This window comes from Leucoraja erinacea, chromosome 16, assembly GCF_028641065.1.
Source record: "Leucoraja erinacea ecotype New England chromosome 16, Leri_hhj_1, whole genome shotgun sequence".
Lineage (NCBI taxonomy): Eukaryota > Metazoa > Chordata > Chondrichthyes > Rajiformes > Rajidae > Leucoraja > Leucoraja erinaceus.
This window is the reverse complement of record NC_073392.1, coordinates 26461878-26486452: the sequence shown is the minus strand read 5'-3', so window position 1 is coordinate 26486452 and position 24575 is coordinate 26461878. Positions and strand designations below refer to the sequence as shown.

At 46.5% G+C, this 24575-nt stretch overlaps 1 protein-coding gene across 1 annotated transcript in view; it reads right to left on the bottom strand.

Annotated features, from left to right (window-relative positions):
- The window catches only part of LOC129704687 (MICOS complex subunit mic25a-like), a 321392-nt gene that overhangs the window by 55203 nt on the left and 241614 nt on the right, over window positions 1-24575 (bottom strand). The window contains exon 7 of the mRNA XM_055647979.1: window positions 20689-20824. Within this exon, the coding sequence (XP_055503954.1) occupies window positions 20689-20824 (136 nt within the window). The remainder of the gene's footprint in view (window positions 1-20688; window positions 20825-24575) is intronic.

Below are 24575 nucleotides of genomic sequence, written 5' to 3'. Positions count from 1 at the left end.
GGGTGTGGATGCAAAAGTGGGATAACATGGCGCTGGGGTGAACAGGTGATCAATGGTCAGCATGCACTCGTTGGGCCGAAGGGCTTGTTTCCATGCTATTTTTAGACTTTTAGACTTTAAAGATACAGCGCGGAAACAGGCCCTTCGACCCACCAAGTCCGCGCCGACCAGCGATTATCCCATATACCAACACAATCCTACACACTAGGGACAATTTACAGAAGCCAGTTAACTTACAAACCTGTACGCCTTTGGGAGTGCGGGAGGAAACCGGAGCACCTGGGGAAAACCCGCACGGTCACAGGGAGAATGTGCAAATTCCATACAGACAGACACATAGTCAGGATTGAACCTGGGTCTCTGGCGCTGTAAGGCAACAACTCAACCACTGTACCATTGTGCCACCTACATATATCTCTAAATAAAATAAATAAGCTCAAAATAAACTAGAATTTGCTGAAAATGATCACTTTTGAGTAAAGGAATGGTTTTAATGTGGAAACATGATGACCATTCCCAGGATTTGGCATCAAACAACTCGACAGAGGTTAAATTAAGAAGTTACACCTCCTGTAAGTATGACAGATTGCTGTTTAAGACACACTAAAATATTTCTATTAGATGTCAGTTCATATTGCATCAACATGATGCACAGTCACCTATCCTGACATTAATGATGTGTAGAACTCCCTTGCCGGACTAGTAAACCTGCCGTCTGTAAAATGATTAGCATCTATGGTATGTGGACCAGGTGGTGTGGAGGATGCTGCTGACCAGCCCATTCCAGACGGTAGTAGTACGTGCTGAGGGAAGCTCAGTGCAGCCAAAGCCAAGGCTCTGTGGTGGAGATGTAGAGACGTACAGTGTGGAAACAGGCCCTTCAGCCCAACTTGCCCACACTGACCAACATGTCCCATTTATACTAGACCCACCTGCTCGCACTTGGCCCATATCCCTCTATACCTGTCCTATCCATCCACAGTGGAGGGACCTACCGATGCTGGACATTGAGGGGCATTGTCTGTTTCGGATACCCCCTAAACAAGGGATGGGATATCACCCAAAGGGGCCACGTGAGTGGTAAACATGAGTGTTTATTCTAAAGATTTATGGAGTCAACACAGTGGCGCAGCTGATAGAGTCGCTGCCTCACAGTGCTGGAGGCCTGGGTTTGATCTTGACCTCGGATGCCATCTGTGTGTGTAGTTTTCTCATTCTCATTGTGACTCTGTGGGCATCCTCCGGGTGATCTGATTTCCTCCCACATCCAAAAGACTAAAGGGCCTGTTTTTGTACATCCCAAAATACTGGGACGCCGTGCACGACCGCGCGTCACTGCCTATGTCACCACGTACCATGCGCACGTAATGTGCACCGTGCACGCAATGCTGTCGCGTAAATGACGCGCAAATGACGGCCAAGTGGGACAGGCCCTTATGAGATTGTCGGTAAATTGTCCCTCTGTAAATTGCTGCTTGTGTGCAGGGAGAAGATGAAACAGTGAGATAATGGAGTGCCTGTGTGAATGGGTGATCGACGGTCGGTGTGGACTCAATGGGATGAGGGACCTGTGCCCATGCTGTATCTCAAAACTAAACTAAGTGCAAATACTACTATGAAACTGTTACATAGAACATAGAACAGCACAACACAAGCACAGGCCCTTTAGCCTGCAATGTCCATGCCAAACATGATGCCTAGACCATCGCTTATCTACCTGCGCATAATCCATGTCCCTCAATACCACTGTCGTATCCGCCTCCACCACCACCCCTGGCACCCACCACCCTCTGTGTAAAAAAAAACTTTCCCCGTACATCTCCTTTAAACATTGCTCCTCTCACCTTAAAACTATGCCCTCGAGTCTGATGTTTCACCCAGGGAACATTGAATGTATAGACACGGGAATGTTTGAAGAGTTTACAGCACAGTTTTTTTTGGATTATAATTTGGTTTATTTTTGAACTTAAAAAATATGAAGCACTGCCAAGTCGTTCTGGCGTTGGAATGTGAGCCTCCTCTTGACTTATGTTAGGAATGTGCACTTTGTTCAGTGAGCAGGGGGTGCTGTGACAAGCCTCGGCTCTGTCTGACAACGGAACTGTGTGATTCCCAAGGAATACCTCCCGTGAGTTCCCTCGCACAGAATCCCACACAACCACTTCTGGGTTCCCTACTCTCAATTTCTGCGGTGAACATTTATGGCGTCGCTCCATTCTTCACTACCCGCCCTGTGCTATGCTGTGGTGCCATGTGCCGTTCTGTGCTGTGGTGCATTGCACTGGAGTGAGCTTCAGTGGGCTGTTGTGTGCTGTTGTGCACTGCAGTGCGGTGTTGTGCGGTGGGGTGGTTTAGTTTAATGATACAGCATGGAAACACACCCTGCAGGCCACTGGGCATCGATGCCGACCATTGATCACCCGTTCACACTAGTTCTATGTTATCCCGACATACATACAGTCCCTACACACTAGGGGCAATTTTACCAGGGCCAATGAACATACACATCCGTCTTCAGGATGTAGGTGGGAACCCACATAGTCACGGTGAGAACGAGCAAACTCAACACACGCAGACAGCGCCCGAGGTAAGGATCAAACCCGGGTCACTGGTGCCGTGAGGCAGCAAGTGTACCAGCTGAGCCGTTGTGGCACCTACTGTAACGTGCACACTGTTTTATTGAGCTGCAGAGGGAGGCCCTCACTGAGAATGCGGCTGGAAAGGCTAGCGTTCATCACTCACTGGCGATTGTCATGAGGAAGATGGTGAACATGTCTGGTACAGTGGGGTACAGTGGCGCGGCTGGTAGATCCGCCAGCTCACAGAGCCAGAGATCCCGGTTTGGACCCGACCTCGGGTGCTGCCTGCGTGTGTGTGGAGTTTATAAATTCTCCCTGTGACCGCGTGGGTTGCCTCTGCTCGCTCTGGCTGCCCTCCCACATCCCAAAGATGTGCGGGTTTGTAAATGAATTGGCCCTGTGTAAAATGTATTCAGTCAGAGGGTGGTGAATCTGTGGATTTCATCGCCACAGATGGCTGTGGTGGTCAAGTCCTTGGGTATTTTTAAGGTGCAGATTATTGATTAGTACGGCTGTCAGGAGTTCTGGAGAGGGGGCCAGTGAATGGGGTTGGGAGGCAAAAATAGATCAGTCATGATTGAATGGCGTAGTTGATTTGACGGGCCAAATGGCCTAATTCTGCTCCTATAACATAAATCTGCCGCTAGTTTGTAGGGAGTGGAGGCAATAGTAGGATAGCAGAACTAGTGTGAACGGGTGATCGTTGTTCAGAGTGGACTCGGTGAGCCAAAGGGTCTGTTTTTATGCTCTATCTCTGAACCTAAAAACTAAAAAGAAACAGAAATGCTTGCAAGAAGTTATTCTTCACAAATTGTACCAGCCTACCCTGTTGACAATCTAACCAAAAAACACTTATCTAAAGGGCGGCTGCAACGTAAACTTGAAAGCTTAAATATTTGTGAATTTTCTCATAGGAACTCTGGGCTGTGACAATTGCAAAAAAGAATCTTTAAACCCGATAGATGCAGAGAAAAGGATTGGCTGGGAGCGATAGTTAGATTTATAAGAGATTAGTAATGGGTTTTGAAAATAGCTATTCTATTAAAATGTTATTTTAAGAGCTGCTAGCAAACCACAAGATAAACTGCAGCCTTTAACACTCAAGTGCAATTTAAACCCTCTCCACTAAAAGCAGAAACACAATGCTGCTTTCTAAACTGAAATGATGAGAAACAATCTCTTCTGCCCTGCTGACCTGATGAATCTATAATAATGTTTGTCCTGATATTAGTGGCATATCGCATCCACTTAGACAGGCTCAGTTTAATATTCTGTTTCAGGAGGGTGACACAAAAGGTCTTTATATGTGGAGGATTAAGACCTTAATCAACATCACATCAATGGATTTAATTCAGTTACTCAACTCCCCTATGAACTGTCTGTAGCGCATTACGCTTCAATGACTGCTGCCAATATTGAAAATATACTTTTTTGCACCCTCTACTTGTTAGAGACCCAGGTGAGAAAGGGAACTCAAATCCAAGCAGTGAACTGACCCATTGGCAGTTTAGTTCAGTTTGGAGATACAACGTGGAAACTGCCCACCCAATCCACGCCGACCATCAACCACCCGATCACACTAGTTCTATGTTATCCCACTTTCCCATCCACTCCCCACACATTAGGGGGCAATTTACAGTGGGTCAATTAACCTACAAACCCGCACGTCTTTGGGATGTGGGAGGAAACTGGAGCAGGGGAGGAAACCCATGTGGTCGCAGGGAGAATGTGCGCGCACGCGCACACACACACACACCGCCCGAGGTCAGGATCAAACCTGGGTCTCCGACGCTGTGAGGCAGCAGCTGTATTGCTGTGCGTTTCCCTTCTTGTTCTGAGGTTGTAACTACAGATGCATACGTGCGCCCAGTGTGGCTACATCAGTACAAACGGCCTCTCATCATTTTTACAATGGGACCAGTGTCAGAAACCTGATCTGGAGCTGATATATTTGATTGTTTAGTTATCGAGACGATAAATTTTATGTGGTAGATTAGTTATCCCATCCCTTCCCAAAAACGACACAGTTTAGCATTCAACTATACAGATAACTGTTTAGTTATCGGAACAGCAATAAATCATGGTCAGGAAAAAGGAAGCAAATAACACCAAAATCTTCAGATCTCTTTTGGTCGGTGAAGCATTCTCGTGATTAACTCAGTCTTCGGAGATTTTATTGTGCATCCACTCAGCCAAATCAAAAGCAAGATGCTGGAGTCATTCGATAAGCAGTTTACTTATGGGTAGCCGCACAGTGTAATGATACAAGATAAAAATGATATGGCAAATGGGTAGATATAACAGGCCGCGATTGAGGCATTGTACGGATGATCATCAAGAAAACTTGAAAGGCATTCAGTTGCAATGCCGTGTGTCTTTCTAACCAAACATCAAACGCAATCAAATACCTTCCTTATAGGAGAGTGGAAAGTCTTCCACATATCTATGCAATGCATTTTTTCCCAGATGGCTAGAATACAAAAACAGGGTTGTAATGCTGAGGCATTATGAGGCACTGGTCAGACCGCATTTGGAGTATTGTGAGTAGTTTTGGGCCCGATTCCTGAGGAAGGATGTGCTGGCGTTGGAGAGGGTCCAGAGGAGGCTTACGAGAATGATCCCAGGAATGATTGGGTTAACATATGATAAGCGTATGAAGACACTGGGCCAGTACTCATTGCAGTTTATAAGGATGAGGGGGGGGCTTCATTGAAACTTACAGAATAGTGAAAGGCCTGGAAAGAGTGATTGTGGAGAGGATGTTTCCACTAGTGGGAGAGTCTAGGACCAGAGGCCATAGCCTCAGAATAAAATGACGTATCTTTAGAAAGGAATTTCTTCACTCACAGGGTGGTGAATCTGTGGAATTCATTGCCACAGAAGGCAGTAGAGGCCAAGTCAATGGATATTTTTAAGGCAGAGATAGACAGATTCTTGATTAGTGAGGGTGTCAGGGGTTATGGGGCGAAGGCAGGAGAATGGGGTTGAGGGTGAGAGATAGACCAGCCAGGATAGCATGACGGGGTAGACTTGATGGGCCAAATGGCACAATTCTGCTCCTAGAACAGATAAACATTTCTTGATGCACTGTTCCCTCTTTGTATTTTCCACCGTCATTGGTAATCGATCAGAATAGCACCTTTGGGTAACGTTAAATGTCCATGGTCAGCATAGTAATGTTCACTTTTATGTGTTGCTTGCAATGCACAGTTTTGATGCCGATCAATTTGCAATTGATCTCTGACATACGCTGAACATGATACGATTATGACAGCAGAATATGTTGGTTAATATATCTCTCCACTCCCAATACTTCTTGTAAATTCCGGTCTTTTATCTCTTTAAAGCTGAGCGAGTCGGCTAGGGCGACACAGTGGAGCAGCATAGAGTCGCTGCCTCACAGCACCAGAGATCCAGGTTCAATCCTGACCATCGGTGCTGTCTGTACGGAATTCCTACGTTCTCCCTGTGACCATGTGGGTTTTCACCGGGTGCTCCGGTTTCCTGCCACAGTCCAAGGGCGTATAGGTTTGTAGGTTAATTGACTCCTGTAAATTGTAAATTATCCCTGTTGTGTAGGCTAGTGCTAGTGTACGGGGTGATCGATGGTCAGCGCAGATTTGCTGGGTTGAAGGGCCTGTTTCCACAATGCATCTCTAAAGTCTGTCGTATCTCAGCATGTTAGGCAGCATCCCTGGAGAATGTGGATTGGTGACGTTTTGGGTTGGGACCCTTCTTCGAGAGCTTTCCCCAAAATGGAGATGGCCTTTGCTCAACAATCTGCCCGTCAAATAACCCCCTCGCCTGTATTCACCGATTACCGGCCATGCTTCATCCTGCCCCTCCTCTCTTCCAGCTATCCCCCCCATCCCATCCAATCCCTAACCCTAAACCTCACGCATTCATGTTCTCCAGAGATGCTGCTTGCTACCTTCGAGTTACCCCAGCGCTTTGTGTCTTTTTATTTGTAAAGCAGCATCTGCAGTTCCTTGTGTCTACACAATGATATTGATTGGAGTCATAGAGTGATACAGTGTGGAAACAGGCCCTTCGGCCCAACTTGCCCACACCAACAAACATGTCCCAGCTACACTAGTCCAACCTGCCCTCGTTTGGCCCCGTATCCCTTCAAACCTGTTCTATCCATGTACCTACCTAATTGTTTCTTAAACATTGGGATGCTCCTTGCCTCAACTACCTCCTCTGGCAGATTATTCCATATACCCACCACCCTTTGTGTGAAAAATGTACCGCTTATATTCCTATTAAATCTTGGCCCCTTCACCTTGAACCTATGTCCTCAATTCACCTACACTGGGCAAGAGACTCTGTCTATCGATCTACCGATCTATTCCTCTCATGATTTTATACACCTCGATAAATCACCCTTTATCCTCTTGCTCAGATGACTCAACCTCTCCCTATGCTCAGACTCTCTAGACCTGGCAACATCCTTGTAAATAAAAGGAGATAGGCAACGTTTCGGGCCGAAACCCTTCTTCAGGTTTCGGCCCGAAATGTTGCCTATCCCCTTCGCTCCATAGATGCTGCTGCACCCGCTGAGTTTCTCCAGCATTTTTGTGTACCTTCGATTTTCCAGCATCTGCAGTTCCTTCTTAAACATCCTTGTAAATCTTCTCTGTACCCTTTCCAGCTTAAGAACATCTTTCCTATAACATGGTGCCAAGAACTGAACACAATACTCTAAATGCAACATGACCTCCCAACTTCTCTACTCAATACTCTGACTGATGAAGGCTAATGTGCCAAACGTCTTTTTGACCACCCTACCTACCTGCGATTCCACCTTCAAGGAACCATGCACATGCACTCCTAGATCACATTGCTCTACAACATTCCCCAGAGCCCTACCATTCACTGTGTAGGTCCTGCCCATGTTATACTTCCCAAAATGCAACACCTCACACTTCTCCACATTAAATTCCATCGACTATTCCTCTGCCCACCTGGCCAATCGATCCAGATCCTGCTGCAATATTTCACAACCATCTTCACTATCTGCAAAGCCACCCATTTTTGTATCATCAGCAAACTAGCTAATCTTGCCATGTATGTTCTCATCCGAATCATTGATATAGATGACAAACAGTAGTGGGCCCAGCACCGAACCCTGGAGCACACCACTGGTCACAGGCCTCCAGTATGAGAAGCAACCTTCCACCATCACCCTCTGCTTCCTTCCATGAAACCATTTTTCTATCCATTCAGCTATCTCTCCGCAGATCCCATGCGATCTAACCTTCCAGAGCAGCTTACTATGCGGAACCGTGTCGAATGCTTTGCTGAAGTCCATATATACAACATCCACAGCTCTGCCCTCATCAACATTTCTGGTCACGTGTTCAAAATCTCAATCAGATTTGTGAGGCACGACTTCCCACGTCAAACCTATGCGGACTATCCTTAATCAGCCCTTGCCCATCCAAATGCCTGTGTAACCTATCCCTCAGAGTACTCTCCAGTAACTTTCCAACTACAGATGTTAAGCTCACCGGCCTACAGTTCCCAGCATTTTCTCTGCAGCCCTTCTTGAAAAGACGCACAACATTTGACACCCTGCAGTCTCCCGGCACACTCCGCCGGCGCTGACTGGTGAATTTCCTTGGCTCATTGGGAAAAAAAAACGTAAACAGTAGTTTTCAGAACCAAGGATAACCGACCGGTAATGTTAATGTCCGCCGAGCTTCACAGCCGTGTATCTCTGGCTTCCTAAAAGTTGTCTCCACTCCTTCCCCCCCCCTCTCCCCCTTTCTCACCCCTCTTTTAAAGAACTTACCGTACACTGTGCTTTTTAGCTTCTTAATTACAGTGCCAACCTTCCTGTTTATCGCGGTGTGTGTCTGTGTCACATTGGCTTTGCACCGTGTGAATTTCACTCAGGCAGCGCTTCCCCCGCTTGCCCTGTCCCCCGCCTGCATAGCGGGCTGGTGAAGGAAGCGATGTGTTTGTGTGTGTGTTCCACTCTGACAGTCACTGTTCCAGTTGCCAGTTTTTCAGGCGACTGCCGGCAACTTGAGTCACCGGCAGTCGCTTGAAAAATCGCCTAAGTGGGATAGGTCCATTAGGATACTCCAGATTCTTGCTCGTTTGCTTCCATTTTGAGACATTAAATTAGCAATCACAAAATGCCCTCTGGTCTTTAGAGGAGGTTGCAGACTCAGTGAGTGAACATGCAGGATTTGTGCAGGAATTACTGCACCGATTTGTAGCTTTCTGATCCCCAAGTGTTCAGAATAGCAAAGGATCTATATTACAAGTCTGAAACGTCACCCATTCCTTCTCTCCAGAGATGCTGTCCTGTTGAGTTACTCCAGCTTTTTGTGTCTATCTTCGATCTATGTTGCCCATTCATGGAATTGCACCCCAGCAAGCTCATTCAGGTGTGCAGTGTGTAACGGTGGTGAAACATCAAGACTTTGAGACCCACTCAAACACCGCAATGTAGCAAAAGTTTCACACTTGTTCACTGTGCAGCCAGTCCGTTCATGTGTCGGAAGGAACTGCAGTTGCTGGTTTACACCAAAGATAGATACAAAATGGTGGAGTAACTCAGCGGGTTAGGCAGAATCTCTGGAGAGAAGGAATGGGTGACGGTTTGGGTCAAAAACCTTCAGTTTGAAGGAGGGTCTTGATCTGAAATGTCACCCATTCCTTCTATCCAAAGATGCCTCCTGTCCCGCTGAGTTACTCCACCATTTTGTCTCAGTTAATTTTAATCTCAGGTTAATTTTATTAAAGTAACTGAAACATTCAATTTTGAACGTTGAATTCTCCAGTTTTAGGTAACAAGAAGAAGATAGAAGATAGAATTTATTTGCCACACAACCAGGGTCGGTGGAATTTGGGTTGTCAGCAAATTGTCAGCAAAACCCTTCCACTCTGGCTGTATTTCTAAGCCCCCCCCCCCCCCCCCCCACCCCCCCCCCCCCCCCCCCCCACAGTGCCCCATCTGGACTCTATTCAAAGTCAAAGTCAAAGTAGCCTTTATTGTCATTCAGACCTTGTGTGACTTTGTTGCCTTGCAGTCCTACATATAGTAAAAATGACAAAAAACACACAATAAACACAAATTAACATCCACCACAGTGAGTTCACCAGGCACCTCCTCACTGTGATGGAGGCAAAAGTCTTAAGTCTTTGTCTCTTCCCTCCTTGTTCTCCCTCTGCGCCGAGGCGATCCAGGCTTCAGATGTTGTGACCCCGCCGGGTGATGGTAAGTAATGTCAGTCCCGCGGTTGAATCCGAGCTCCGCGAATGGGCCGGTTCAACTCCGCGGCCCGGGGTGGTCGAAGCTGCCGCCCTCCAGTCCAACGGACACAACGGTTGTTGCGGGAGCTCCGGAGAACAGGTCACCAACCTGTGACCTGGGAGCTCCCGACGATGTCGTCCGCTGCCGATCCTCCGAGGTCGGGTCGCCGCTGCAACACCACAGCTCCGGAGTCGGACCGCTGCCGCTGGAACGCTGCCCTAGCTCCGAGGCCGCCAGCTCCGCTATTAGGCCTCGGCGGAGACGGAGACGGGGGATACGACAAGAAAAGTCGCATCCCCCCCCGAAGGAAGAGACCAAAAACATGTTTCCCCCCCCACCCACACACACACCCACCCACCCACACACATTATTATACTAATAAACCAAAAATTTATCAAAACAGGACAAAAGAACAAGAAAAAAAAGAAAAAAACAGACGGACTGCAGGCGAGCCGCAGCTGCTAAGGCAGCGTTGCCACCTTGGTCCTTCCTTCCCTCTTCCCCCCATCATTCCTTCTTCTAACTTCACAATTTGCAACTCTTCAATCCTTTTGTCTCACACCTTCTGTCTTTTCATCTCTGGCCTCTGTCCAACCAAATCGTGCCGCATCTGTATCAACCTATCACTCACCAGGCTTTGTCCTGGCCTTGCTGGTTTAGTGGGATTGGGGCCAAACATAGGCAGATGGGACTGGTACAGATGAGGCATCTTGGCGCATGGACAGTTGGTAATGGAGAGCTCACAGGTTCATCAGTCCTTGGAGCAGAATTAGGCCATTCAGCCCATTGAGTCTACTCCACCATTCAATCATGGGGGGATCTACCTTTCCCTCTCAACCCCATACTCCTGCCTTTTCATAACCTTTGATCAAGAACCTATCAATCTCCACTTTAAAAATACCCAAAGACTTGGCCTCCCGCAGCAGCTCTTTCTGTGGCAATGAATTCCACAGATTCACCACACTCTGTCCAAAGAAATTCCCCCTCATCTTTCCAAAGATACATCCTTTTATTCTGAGGCTGTGCCCTCTGGTCCTAGACTCCCCCAGCCGTGGAAACACGCATTGAGCTGAGGGGCCTGTTTCCGTTCTGTTTGACTCTGTGACTCTACACAAGATAGCAAATCCCAATCCCACGCACCAGCCAGCACCTGTAACTGTTTTGTGACTGTCGACAAAATTCTAAGGAGAATGCTGATGGTGCAGGGTCTAACGGGAAGCACTGCACAAAGGAGACAAACAAGAAATAATGATTGCAGAAAGGAAGTATAGTTTCCACGCAAGGTTTTGAATAGCATCGTGGAAGCATTCTCTGTGAAACCTGATCATCATTACCTGTTGGATATAATTACATTGAACAGGGGGCAGCACGGTGGCGCAGCGGTAGAGTTGCTGCCTTACAGCGCCAGAGACCCAGATTAGATTTTGACTACAGGTGCTTCTGTACGGAATTTATACGTTCTCCCCTCGACTGCGTTTCCTCTCACATTGCAAAGACGTACAGGTTTGTAGGTTAATCGGCTTCTGTAAAAATTGTTAAAAATTGTCCCTAGTGAGTACGATAGTGGTAGTGTACGGGAATCGCTGGTCGGGCTGGATTCGTCGGGCTGGCCTCCCCGCTCTATCACTAAAAAAAAAACAGTTTAATACAGCACAGGAACAGGCCCTTCAGCCCACAATGTCTGTGCCGACTATGATGCCAAGTTACACTCATCTCCTCTACCTCCATGTGATGCATATCCAATGAATGAATGGAATAAAGAACCCAGCAACAACATCGCCAGGCCAGGCCGATCCCTGCAACACTGACCCACTGCCATCGCCAGGACAACGAGCCTTTAAGGCCAAGTTAAGACTCTACATTATTAACAGCTTTGAACTTGGATATAAGATGGAACTGGAAACGTGAATACTCTTGCATACTGCCTCAGTGTAACCTAAGTACAGGATTCTTACACTCCGGTACATAAGTATGAAGTACGATGGATGCAGGTCAAAAAGAGACTTCAAATCTTATCAAAAAAATTGGGGGATGTCGAAGAGCTTTGCAGTGGAAACGCTCCCTCTGGACCTCTCTTCCTGTCGTATTTCAGCTGAGGCAATTTTGCTAAGAGGGAGTTGAAGCAAATGTGTTAATTGCTGCCTCCTTTATGGAGAGGAGCCCATGGGACTTGCCAGAAGTGTTATCGAGGGATAACAAACAAACTGGTTCAGCGCCAGACTATGTAATGGGGCCTAGGGGTTGTACAGCTGCTAAACAAGATGATATCCTATCCATCTAATAGGGAGTCTCTCTGGACTCTCTCTACATGGTATTCGAAATTAAAAGTGCTCTACTCTTCATCACCTGACAATGCGAGTAAATGTCAAAACACAGCCTCGGATGTATGGACAGGAAAGAGCTTAAGTACATGCTCAATGAAGGCATGAACAAACTGTTAGAACACCAAGTGTTGGGCTAGCTCAGCGGCTCAGGCAGCATCTCTGGAGGTCATGGACAGATGATTTCGGGTCGGGACCCTTCTTCAGACGGGCCTTTATGGCCAAGTTAAGACTCTACATTTTTAGGAACTTTAAACTTGAAGGGTACAAGATAGGCAGATGTGTAGGAAGGAACTGCAGATGCTGGTTTAAACCAAAGATAGACACAAAAAGCTGGAGTAACTCAGTGGGACAGGCAGCATCTCTGGAGAGAAGAAATGGGTAACGTTTTGGGTCGAGACCCTTCTTCAGACTTAGGCAGATGGTTGGAAAAAGGCCAGTGATGAAAATACACAAATTAGTGAGGCAAAAGGATTGAGGAGTTGCGAATTGTGAAGCTAGAGGAAGGAATGTAGGTGGAAGGGGAGAAATTGGTGCGAGTACAGGTGGTGGGAGACAGGGGAGAGGGATAAGACGATTGAGAGGGTCCCGACCCGAAACGTCACCTATCCATGTTTTCCAGAGATGCTGCCTGACCTACGGAGTTTAGACTTTTAGACTAAGATACCGTGTGGAAACAGGCCCTTTGGACGACTGGGTCCAAGGAGAACATGCAAACTCCACAATGAGATGAAATATGAACGGTCGACTCTGTTTTTCTTTCCACTGATTGCCTGATTTTTCCAATATTTATTTTTCTAAATTTCACCTGGGGAGCCTGTTCAACGTTACAGTGGGATCGAAACAACAAAGGAGGCTGATGTTAAGACTGTGAGACAGAATGGGCCAAGCAGAATACTTCCTCCCCAGGGAGAGTGGTGCAGTGGGATAGTGTGGATGCGTTGACTGTTTGGCGAATCAATAGTTTGAGAATTAGCCAAACATCTCGACAAATGAGAGATTTATTTAGAAAGCAAGCAATAAGGAGGTTTATTTTCATGAAAAGTTTGGTTCAGTTTAGTTTATCATCACGTGTAACGAGATACAGTGAAAAGCTTTTGTTGCATGCTATCCAGTCAGCAGAAAGACAATACGTGATTACAATCGAGTCATTTACAGTGTACACATTATAAGGGAATAATGTTTAGTGCAAGTTAATGCCACTAAAGTCCGATCAAGGATAGTCCGAGGGTCACCATTGAGGTAGATGTACGACAGATAATTTTTCTTTAAAAAATGTTGTTACATCTTCCAAAATACAGCATGGAAACAGGCCCTTCGGCCCAACGAGTCCACGCTGACCATCAATCACCCGTTCTCACTGGTTCTATGTTACCCACTGTCACATCCACTCCCGACACACAAGGGGTAATTTACAGAGGGACAAGTAACCTACAAACCCGCACGTCTTTGGGATGTGAGAGGAAAACCGGAGCACCCGGAGGAGTCCCATACGGTCACAGGGAGAGGGTGCAAACTCCACACAGACAGCAAGTGAGGTCTAGATTGAACCTGGGTCTCTGGCACTGTGAGGCCGCAGCTAATGAGAGATTTATTTTGAAAGCAGGCAGTGAGGGTGGTTTATTTTCAACGAAACAGTTTCAATCTTAACGTAATTTTTCATTTAGGATAGCTTAAACTGTGGTTCGAATATTCATGAGTGAGAACAGTCTAGAGTGGGTCAAAATCAAACACCTTGACCACAGCCAAGGTAAAACATCCTTTGTCTTTCCTGCTGAATTTGAAGATCACTAACTCCTGAAGTACAGTAACTCAGTGAGTCTGGCAGCATCTCTGGAGGACATGGAAATGTGACGTTTCAGGCCGTGACCCTTCTTCAGACCGATTGTGCTAGGGACGAGAAAGCTAGAGAAGAGAGGTGGGGGGGGGACAAAGATTGGTAAGTGATAGGTGGATACAGATGAAGGTGTTCCTTGGCAAATGGGTGGACAAAGGCCAGAGATGGAAAGGAGGCAAAAGGGTGACAAAATGAGAAGAGACGAGGACAAGAAGATAAAAGGGTGGCAGGTAAGGAGAGCAGAGAAGTGAAATGTAAATGAAGATGATGGCACAGTCATTGGGCAGTCAATAGACTTTAGGGATACAGCATAGAAGCAGGCCCTGTTTCCATGCTGACCAGCGATCACCCCGTACTCTTAATCTCGTAAACACTAATCTTACCAAAGCCAATTAACCTACAAACCTGTATATCTTTGGGGTGTGGGAGGAAACCGGAGCACCTGGAGGAAACCCACACCATCACTGTGAGAATGCACAAACTCCATATGGCCAGCACCCGGAGTAAGGATCAAACCTGTGAGGCAGCAACTCTACCGCTGCACCACTGTGTCTCCCCAAGCAGAAAATCCTATTTATGCCCAAAATCAAATATATCATTTAAGTGCACTGGCTGATATGTTCAAGGGCTCAACAAAGAACTCTTGGAAGTTTTGATTCACATCCTCAAACTCTGTTTTTGCAGATTAATGTAATTTAAAACCCATGAAAATGTTATGGCCTGAATCATGTATTAAAAAATAATGCACTTCATCTATGCACTTCCCTCCCTGCCATTAGAGTCTCCATTGGCACAACAATCAAATTACAGTGGGTTTTACTGCAGTATTACTTCTTCTCACTTCCACTGAAGCTCCATTCAAGGCCATAAACCCAACCGTACTCATTGAAATTCAGTAGATTAAATGTCTGAGCCTTACCTTTGGCACAAAGACACCTCTCTCGCCTCTGATTTTGCAGAGATTTTTCTGATATACAGCGCGGAAACCGTTCCTTCGGCCCAGCGAGTCCGCGATGACCAGCGATCACCCCTGCACACTAACGCTAGTCTACACACGAGGGACAGTTTACGATTTTGCCAAAGCCAATTCACCTACAAACCTGTACGTTTTTGGAGTGTGGGAGGAAACCGGAGCACCCGGAGAAATCCCAGGGAGAATGTGAAAACTTGGTACAGACAGCACCGGAGACTAGAATCAAAACCAGGTCTCTGGCGCTCTAAGGCAGCAGATCTATTGCTGCACCATAAAATAGTGTGGAACACATCGGAGGGTGAGGGGGACTTACATAGACATAGAAAATAGGTGCAGCAGGAGGCCATTCGGCCCTTCGAGCCAGCACCGCCATTCATTGTGATCATGGCTGATCGTCCCCAATCAATAACCCGTGCTTGCCTTCTCCCCATATCCCTTGATTCCACTATCCCCTAGAGCTCTATCTAACTCTCTCTTAAATCCATTGACTTGATAGAAGTATATAAAATAATGAGCGACATAGACCAGTGTATAGTTCAGCTCAAGATATACACAAAAAGCTGAAGTAACTCAGTGGGACAGGCAGCATCTCTGGAGAGAAGGAATGGGTGACGTTTTGGGTCGAGACCCGAAACGTCATCCATTCCTTCTCTCCAGAGATGCTGACTGTCCCGCTGAGTTACTCCAGCTTTTTGTGTCTATCTTCGGTTTAAAACAGCATCTGCAGTTCCTTCTTACACATATAGTTCAGCTCCGATATTTTTCATGGATCCAATGCTGGGTGTTTACTGAGAAGCTGGTAATAACTGAAAACAAATTCCTATAGATCTTGATTAGAAACATACCCAGAAACTGCAGACTGATGTCAGAAATGAACTCATAGGTTTATACTTATCTGGTTTCTATCACTATCTATATTAGGTTTCATGCCTGACTCATCCCAGTTGTGTATTAAAACACTTTACTTTCCTAATCATTTTTATGACACAAATTTCAACCCCATCGTCCCAACAATGGGATAGTCACAAATCCGTGTTTTAAGATGCTTCCGTCGGTAAAAAAAATCCCATCAGCTCCCGATACTTTGGATATAATGGAGATTAACGCTTTAGCAAGGAAATCAGCTATGCTTAATTACTTCAGATATGGCATTATAATCACTAATTAAAAACAATGTCCCGAATTTACGATGAGCAACTTAAAGCCATCCAAACTTACTGGTGGAAAAATCGCAGCAACTTCCGGAGAATGCACGTGTGAATTTAACGCAGCAATCTAAACTTTACTGTCAATGATTTAATATGTTTGCACAGTGTGCAGTTTGCTCCAGAAATCTGGCACATTTTTGATTGACTTTAGACTTTGGAGATACAGCGTGGGAACAGGCCCCGCAGCCCACCAAGTCCAAGCCAACAAGTGATCACCCTGGTGCACAAAAAAGCTGGAGAAACTCAGCGGGTGCAGCAGCATCTATGGAGCGAAGGAAATAGGCGACGTTTCAGGCCGAAACCCTTCTTCAGACTGATCGGGGGCGGGGGGGGGGGGGGGGGGGGGGGGGGACAAGAAAGGAAAAAGGAGGAGGAGCCCGAAGGCTGGGGGATGGGAGGAGACAGCAGGGGGACTGAGGAAGGGGAGGAGACAGCAAGGACTAACAAAATTGGGAGAATTCGATGTTCATGCCCCCAGGATGCAGACTCCCCAAACGGAATATGAGGTGCTGTTCCTCCAATTTCCGGTGCTGCTCGCTGTGGCCATGGAGGAGACGCAGGACAGAGAGGTCGGAGACGGAGTGGGAGGGGGAGTTGAAGTGCTGAGCCACCGGGAGGTCAGCTTGGTTATTGCGGACCGAGCGGAGGTGTTCGGCGAAAGGATCGCCCAGCCTACGCCTGGTCTCACCGATATAGATCTGCTGACATCTAGAGCAGCGGATGCAATAGATGAGGTTGGAGGAGCACGCTAGGGACAATTTACAATTTTACCAAAGCCAATTAACCTACAAACCTATACATCTTTGGAGTGTGAAGGGAAGCCTGAGCACCTGGAGAAAGCCCACACAGTCACAGGGAGAACGTACAAACTCTGTACAGATAGCACCTGTAATCACGATCGAACCCAGGTCTCTGGCGCTGTGAGGCAGCAGCTCTACCACTGCCCCTCTGTGCTGCCTCAATTGATTGAAGGATACATCATGGAAACAGGCTCTTCAGCCCCAGAGTCCATGTTACCCCACGTTCTCATCCACTTCCTACGCACTAGGGGCATTTTACAGAGGCTAATTAACCCACAGACCAGCACGTCTTTGGGATGTGGGAGGAATCAGAAACACAGACAGCCTCCAAGGTCAGGATCAACCCGGGTCTCTGGCACTGTCAGGCAGCGGGTCAATTAGCTGATGTGAATATCAGGTATTTATGAACAACTTTCGATGTAGAAAAATACAGTAGAACTATTATACTTACTGAACGAGTTGTGTTTTTAATTAGGTAAGATTATGCCACATGAGACATAAATGGCCAATTTTATATGGCATTCACTCAGACAAATATTTCAAATATTCTGAAAATTTCAGAAACACACACACATACATACAAAGCAGAGAACTGAAGTAGGCCATTCAGCCCCTTGAGTATGCTCCCCATTAAACATAGAACAGTACAGGGCAGGAACAGATCCTTCGGCTCACAATGTCTGTGCCGCATATGATGCCAAGATCAACTCTTATCTACCTGCACATAATGCATATCCCTCCATTCCCTCCTTATCCTTCAAAACCACTATCGTATCGGCCTTCACCAACGTGTTCCAGACACTACTGGCAGCGTGTTCCAGGCACCCACTGTGTAGGAAAACATTCTCCTTTAAACATTTTCGCCATTTATCTTATAGCCAATCCCTCTGGTCTTTGCACTTCTTCTCTGGGGGGGGTGGAAGGTTCTGACACTATCTTTGCTATCTACGCCTCTCATCTATATTACTAAAACTCTGATCTTGACCGCTTTTGGCCCACTGTGCTGTGATTTCCGACAGAACGGCGCCACCTACGGCCGTCATTTTTGGCCACCTCGCTCAGAGCCCCCCCTCCGCCTTACGGGTGCGGAGGATTTTTCCCATCGATGATAAATCAGAGAGATATTAATGTTTTTTAAACATTCATGATTCTCTCTGCTGCCCCTGCTGGAGGGAGGGGGAGGGACTATAAAACCAGGAAGTGGTGTGCCTCACTCAGTCTCTGCAAGATGGATAAAGCCAAGGGTAGCGTCTCTCTGAGCTCTGAACAACACTGAACAAATGTCTACACAACTGTGAGTCCCCTTAATGTGGTGCGAAAATGAAAATATGGTTTATTTGAAGTAAAAAGGCACCGCCTGCAAATGGTTGTTTGGGTGCTTTGGCTTGAAGTTGAAAGGCACTACTTACTGCAAATGGTGGCTTTGGTGCTTTGGCTTGAAGTTGAAAGGCACTACTTACTGCAAATGGTGGCTTGGGTGCTTAGGCTTGAGGTTGAAAGGCACTACTTACTGCAAATGGTGGCCTGGGTGCTTTGCTTGAAGTTGAAAGGCACTACTTACTGCAAATGGCGGCTTGGGTGCTTTGGCTTGAAGTTAAAAGGCACTACTGCAAATGCACTTCCTGTTTGCACTGTATATTGATTTTAGATAAAACGCTACCACTTACGGCTGTGATTTTTGGCCATCTTACTCAGTCCCCCCTCCGCTGAGCAGGTGCAGAGAATTCTTCCCATCAATGAAAAATAAAAGTGTTATTAGTGTTCAAAAAATGTTGAGAATCTCTCTCCTGTCAATCACGCCATGAAAGCCACACCTTTTCCGGTGGGAGTGGGAGGGGTTATAAAACCCGGAAGTGTGGGTGTGGCTCAGTCTCTGCATGATGGGGGAGGGAGAGGTCACGACTCTGTCTGAGCTGTGAATCAACTGAACACACTAAATGTCTACTGAACTGTGAGTCTGGTGTTTTGTGTGGTTTTATGGTGGTTTCACCCTGCATGAAATGGTATGAAGCTGCACTTGAATTTGGCAGCCTTGCATCCTGCTTGAAGTGGTATGAAACTGCACTGAATTTGATGGCCTTGCACCCTGCTGAAAGTGGTATGAATCTGCATTTGAATTTGGTGGCCTTGGATCCAGCATGAAGTGGTAGGAAACTGCACTTGAATTTGGTGGCCTTGCACCCTGTTTGAAATGGTAGGAACATGGATTTGAATTTGGTGGCCTTGCACCCTGCTTGAAATGGAATTTCAAGGAATAGTCATGAGTCAACTGCCAGCCCACCAGCCGTGAGTGAGCTGCCAGCAGATCAGGCTTGAGGGACTGAGCTGCCACCCCAAGAACCCATACCAACACTCCAGAAAGCCCCCCCCACTGGCCACCAATATTGGAATTGGTGGAGAGGTGGAATATTGCGTCGGGGGACCAGCCCTCCCGTCTGAACATGGGACCCAATGGGTCCCACTTAGTCTAGTAATTGTATAAACCTCTATCAGTTCTCCCCTCAACTTTCAGTATAACAGAGAAAACAATCTAAGTTTGTCCAACCACTCCTTGCAGGTATTACCCGCTAATCCAGGCTGCATTCTGGTCAGTAGAAGGGCCTCGACCCGAAACCTCAGCCATTCCTTCTATCCAGAGATGCTGCCTGTCCCGCTGAGTTACTCCAGCATTTTGTGCCTATCTTCAGCATTCTGGTAATCCTCTTCTGCACCCTCTCCGAATCCACCACCTTTGGGTGTTAAATAATCCATGACACAATTTCAAAGAGCAGAGAGATCTCGCTGACAAACACAAGCAGACTAGTGTGCAGGGGACACTGCTGTGTGCAAACTGGCATGTAAGCTTCCTACGTATAAATAATGCCCTTCGAAAACATGGTAAAATGCTTAGGTAAGCCCTGAAAGGTTTGCAGTATATCTTTTGTTCTTTTGTTGCAACAAGATGCTAGTCCAGTAATGGACTGACAAACTCATGTATCAGGAATCGCAAACCGGAGGACATAGGTGTAAGGTGAAGATGGAAAGATTTAATAGAAATCTGAGTGGAAACATTTTCACAGCGGGTGGTGGGTGTATGGAATGAGCTGCCGGAGGGGGAGTTGAGGCTGCGACTATTGCAACATTTAAGAAGCAATTAGACAGGTACACAAATAGGACAGGTTTAGAGGGATATGGGCCAAACGCAGGCAGGTGTCATTAGTGTAGATGGGACATATTGGTTGGTGTGGGCAAGTTGGGCTGAAGGGCCTGTTTGCATGCTGTGTGACGCTATGACTCAGGTATTTGCAATGCCACCAAATATCCACAGGTTTGACTAATGATCAGTTATGCAAACTGGAAGGTTTTTTTAATTGATTGAGAGAGCCAGCACAGAACCAGGCTCTTCGGCCCACTGAATCCATGCCCACCATTGGTTGAATTTTCCTGTGAGAGAGTCCTTAAATAGAGTCATAGAGCACGGAAACAGGCCCTTCGGCCCAACTTGCCCATGCCGACCAAGGTGCTCCAACTACATTAGTCTCACTTGCCCATGCCGACCAAGGTGCTCTAACTACACTAGTCTAACCTGCCCACGTTTGGTCCATTTCCCTCTCAACCATTTCTGTCCATGCACCAGCTCAAATATCTTTAAAATGTTGTTATCGTACCTGCTCCAACTACGTCCTCGGGCAACATAGAGGGGATAATCATCAAGCCATACCTTTTGTGCCTCTCGGATGCAGTGACTGTACTCCTTGGCAAAGTCTGAGCACTTGAGGGTTAGCTGTGGGTTGTCCAGGTAACAGTGCAGGATCTGCTGCTGCAGATTTAAACACAGCGGCTCATAGTTTCTCCGCCTGTCAAACAAGGATGAACAAAAAAAAAGGTTGAGACACAAGGAACTTTACATTAGACTTTAGAGATACAGCGCGGAAACGGGCCCTTCGGTCCACCAAGTCCATGCCGACCGGCGATCACCACGTACACTAGCACTATCCTATACACAAGGGACAATTTACAATTCATACCGAAGCTAATTAACCTACAAACCTGTACGTCCTTGGAGTGTGGTGGAAGCCGGAGCACCTGGAGAAAACCCACGCGGTCACGGGGAGAACGTACAAACTCCGTACAGACAGCACCCGGAATCATATTGAACCCGGGTATCTGGCGCTGTGAGGCAGCAACTCTACTGCTGTGCCACCCCTGTTTGCGTGCAATGAAATGTAATCTGATCATAGACACAAAATGCTGGAGTAACTCAGCGGGACCGGCAGCGTCTCTGGAGAGAAGGAATGGGTGACGTTTCGGGTCGAGAGTCTGAGAGTCAGGGGAGGGGGAGATACAGAGATAAGGAAGTGTAGGGTGTGAGAACGACACCAAAGGGGTTGGATATCAAGGAAAATGTAGAATAGATCATTGTTAGCGAGGAGAAGGTAACAACAAAGCAAACAGGTAAAATGCAATTGGGGACAGTCAGATTGGTTGGAGAACTGGGAGGGGGTGGGATAGAGAGAGAGGGAAAGCAAGGGTTACTTGAAGTTAAAGAAGTCAATATTCATATCACGGGGGTGTAAACTGCTCAAGTGAAATCTGATCATATCACTATATATGAGACCAATCAAGCCATATACATGTACAACAGGTAGTGCATAGATAAATATACCAGAATGCAAAATATAGTGCCACAGCGTTAATGTCCCACAGAAAAAGTCCCCTTCAGTAAGGGGAAGTAGCTGAACCTGCGTCTCATGGTACGCGCTTTCAAGCTTTTGTAACTTCTGGCGGTTGTGAGCGGAGAGAACTGGATTGACCAGGGTGAAAACGGACTTTGGTTATGTCATGTAGGAAGGAACTGCAGGTGCTGGTTTACACTGACGATAGACACAAAGAGGTGGAGTAACAGCGGTCAGGAAGCATCTCTGGAGAAAAGGGATCATCTCTGGAGAAATAGTCTGAAACATCACCTATTCCTTTTCTCCAGAGATGCTGCCTGACCCTCTGAGCTACTCCAGCATTTTGTGTTGATCTTTCCTGAGGCAGCGTGAGGTGTAGATGGAGTCGATGGTGGGGAGGCTGGTCTGTATTACAGATGGACTGGGCTACATCCACACCTCGGATAAGTTTAAATTCTCTGCTAAAGAGTAACACAATCATTCATCGTAGAAACAGTCCAACCTGTCCATGCCAATGAAGGTGGCCATCTAAGCTAGTCCCATTGGCCTGCATACAAACCTTTCCTATCCGGTGCAATGGACAACAGACAATAGGTGCAAGAGTAGGCCATTCGGCCCTTCGAGCCAGCACAGCCATTCAATGTGATCATGGCTGATCATCCCCAATCAGTACCCCGTTCCTGCCTTCTTCCCATATCCCCTAACTCTGCTATTTTTAGAGCCCTATCTGGCTCTCTCTTGAAAGCATCCAGAGAACCTGCCTCCACCGCCCTCTGAGACGGAGAATTCCACAGATTCACCACTCTTTGTGAGAATAAGTGTTTCCTCGTCTCCGTTCTAAATGGCTTACTCCCTATTTTTAAACTGTGGCCCCTGGTTCTGGACTGCCCCAACATCGGGAACATGTTTCCTGCCTCTAACGTGTCTAAACCCTTAACAATCTTATATGTTTCAATGAGATCCCCTCTCATCCTTCTAAACTCCAGAGTGTACAAGCCCAGCTGCTCCATTCTCTCGGCATATGACAGCTCTGCCATCCCAGGAATTAACCCTGTAAACCTACGCTGCACTCCCTCAATAGCAAGAATGCCCTTCCTCAAATTAGGGGACCAAAATGTCGTGATAACCTGCCTCAACCTATTCTTCAGACAGCTTGCATCTATGGTGAACCACTCTTGATGTGAACCTACCACAGATGTTAGGCCTACAGGTTTTAATTATTAAATCAAATATCTTATTTACTTTTGAAACCATTTCCTCATCCTGCTCTGTCACTTTCAATGACCAATGTTCATTTACTTCCAGAACATGTGTAAGAAAGAACTGCAGATGCTGGTTTAAATCAAAGGTAGACACAAAATGCTGGAGTAACTCAGCGGGACATTCGGCCCAACATTACATGATAATATTTAAATGCCTGACAGCTCCATTTGCCTGCATTTAGCCAATATCCTTCTAAACCTTTCCTATCCATGTAGCTGTACACATGTCTTTTAAATGATGTTATAGTACCTGCCTCAACTACCTCCTCTGGCAATTTGTTCAATATTCCCCAACCTCCGTGTGAAAAAGTTGCCTCTCAAGTTTCTATTACATTTTCCCCCTCTCACCTTAAACCTATGTCCTCTAGTTCTTGATTTCCCTACGCTGGGAAAAAATTCTGTGCATCTACCCGATCTGTGCCCCTCATGAAGAATTGTAAACTCGAGTTAATAATGCTTTTCTCTCATCCTTCCTATTAAAAAAAATGAAACATTTCACATTTCTCAGTGTTAAATTTCAACATGTAACACTGTATTTCTCAGCTTTAAAATCCATTTGCCACCTATCTCATGGCTGCACGCCCGAATACTTTTCCAACTCCATTTGCAAGTTTGCAGGTGACATCACCGCATTGGGCTGGATCTCAAACAATGACGAGACGGAGGAGAGGATGGGGTTAGTGCTTAGTAACATGGTGTCTGTACAACAACCTCTCCTTCAATGCCAGTAATATGAAGGAGCTTTAGACTTTAGAGATACAGCACAGAAACAGGTCCTTCGGCCCACCAAATCCGCATTGACCAGCGATCCCTCCGTACACTAGCACTATCCTACACACTGGGGGCAATTCACTATTAAAAATCCACGTGGTCACAGGGAGAACGTGCAAACTTTGTATAGACGACACCTGTGGTCAGGATTGAACCCGGGATCTGGAGCTGTAAGGCAGCAGCTACCGTTGCACCACCATGCCACCGATTAGCCAATGATTACCGATAATCATCAATTTCCACAGATGCATTGTGGAAAGCATCCTATCAGGATGTTGGTTTGGTAACTGCTCTGCCCAAGAAATTGTAGAGAATTGTGGACGTAGCCCAGACCATCAACCTCCCCTCCCCATTCAATCCATCTACATTTCATCCTATCCGATAAATACATATAGGTCGGGACACAGACCCGTATTTATCCAACAGTATTCACTCATCCGTATTTATCCGATCATCTCCTTCCATCAAGTATTTCAGTATTTGCATTCAGTACATCAGTCCCTCTAATGAAAGAAGGCGCAAAGTGCCAGCGTAACTCAGCGGGTCAGGCAGCATCTCTGCAGAAGATAGATAGGTTACATTTCGGGTCGGGACCTATCCATGTTCTCCAGTGGTGCTGCCTGACTAGCTGAGTTACTCCGGTACTTTATATCGTTTTATGTAAACCAAGGTCTGCAGTTCCTTGCTTCTCCATCATACTGAAACAACTCACAAACCAAAGCAGCTTTGACGACATTTTAATGATAAATGCAAGCACCTTTTTGAAACATCTTTCTGAAGCTTTCACTCCTTATGCTAATTTACATTGCAGTGTGAATTTTAATTGCTGCAAAAAAAGAATTGTGCCCAGGTGCATGTTGTATAGGTTTCCAGATACAAGCATCATCAATTCTACCGAA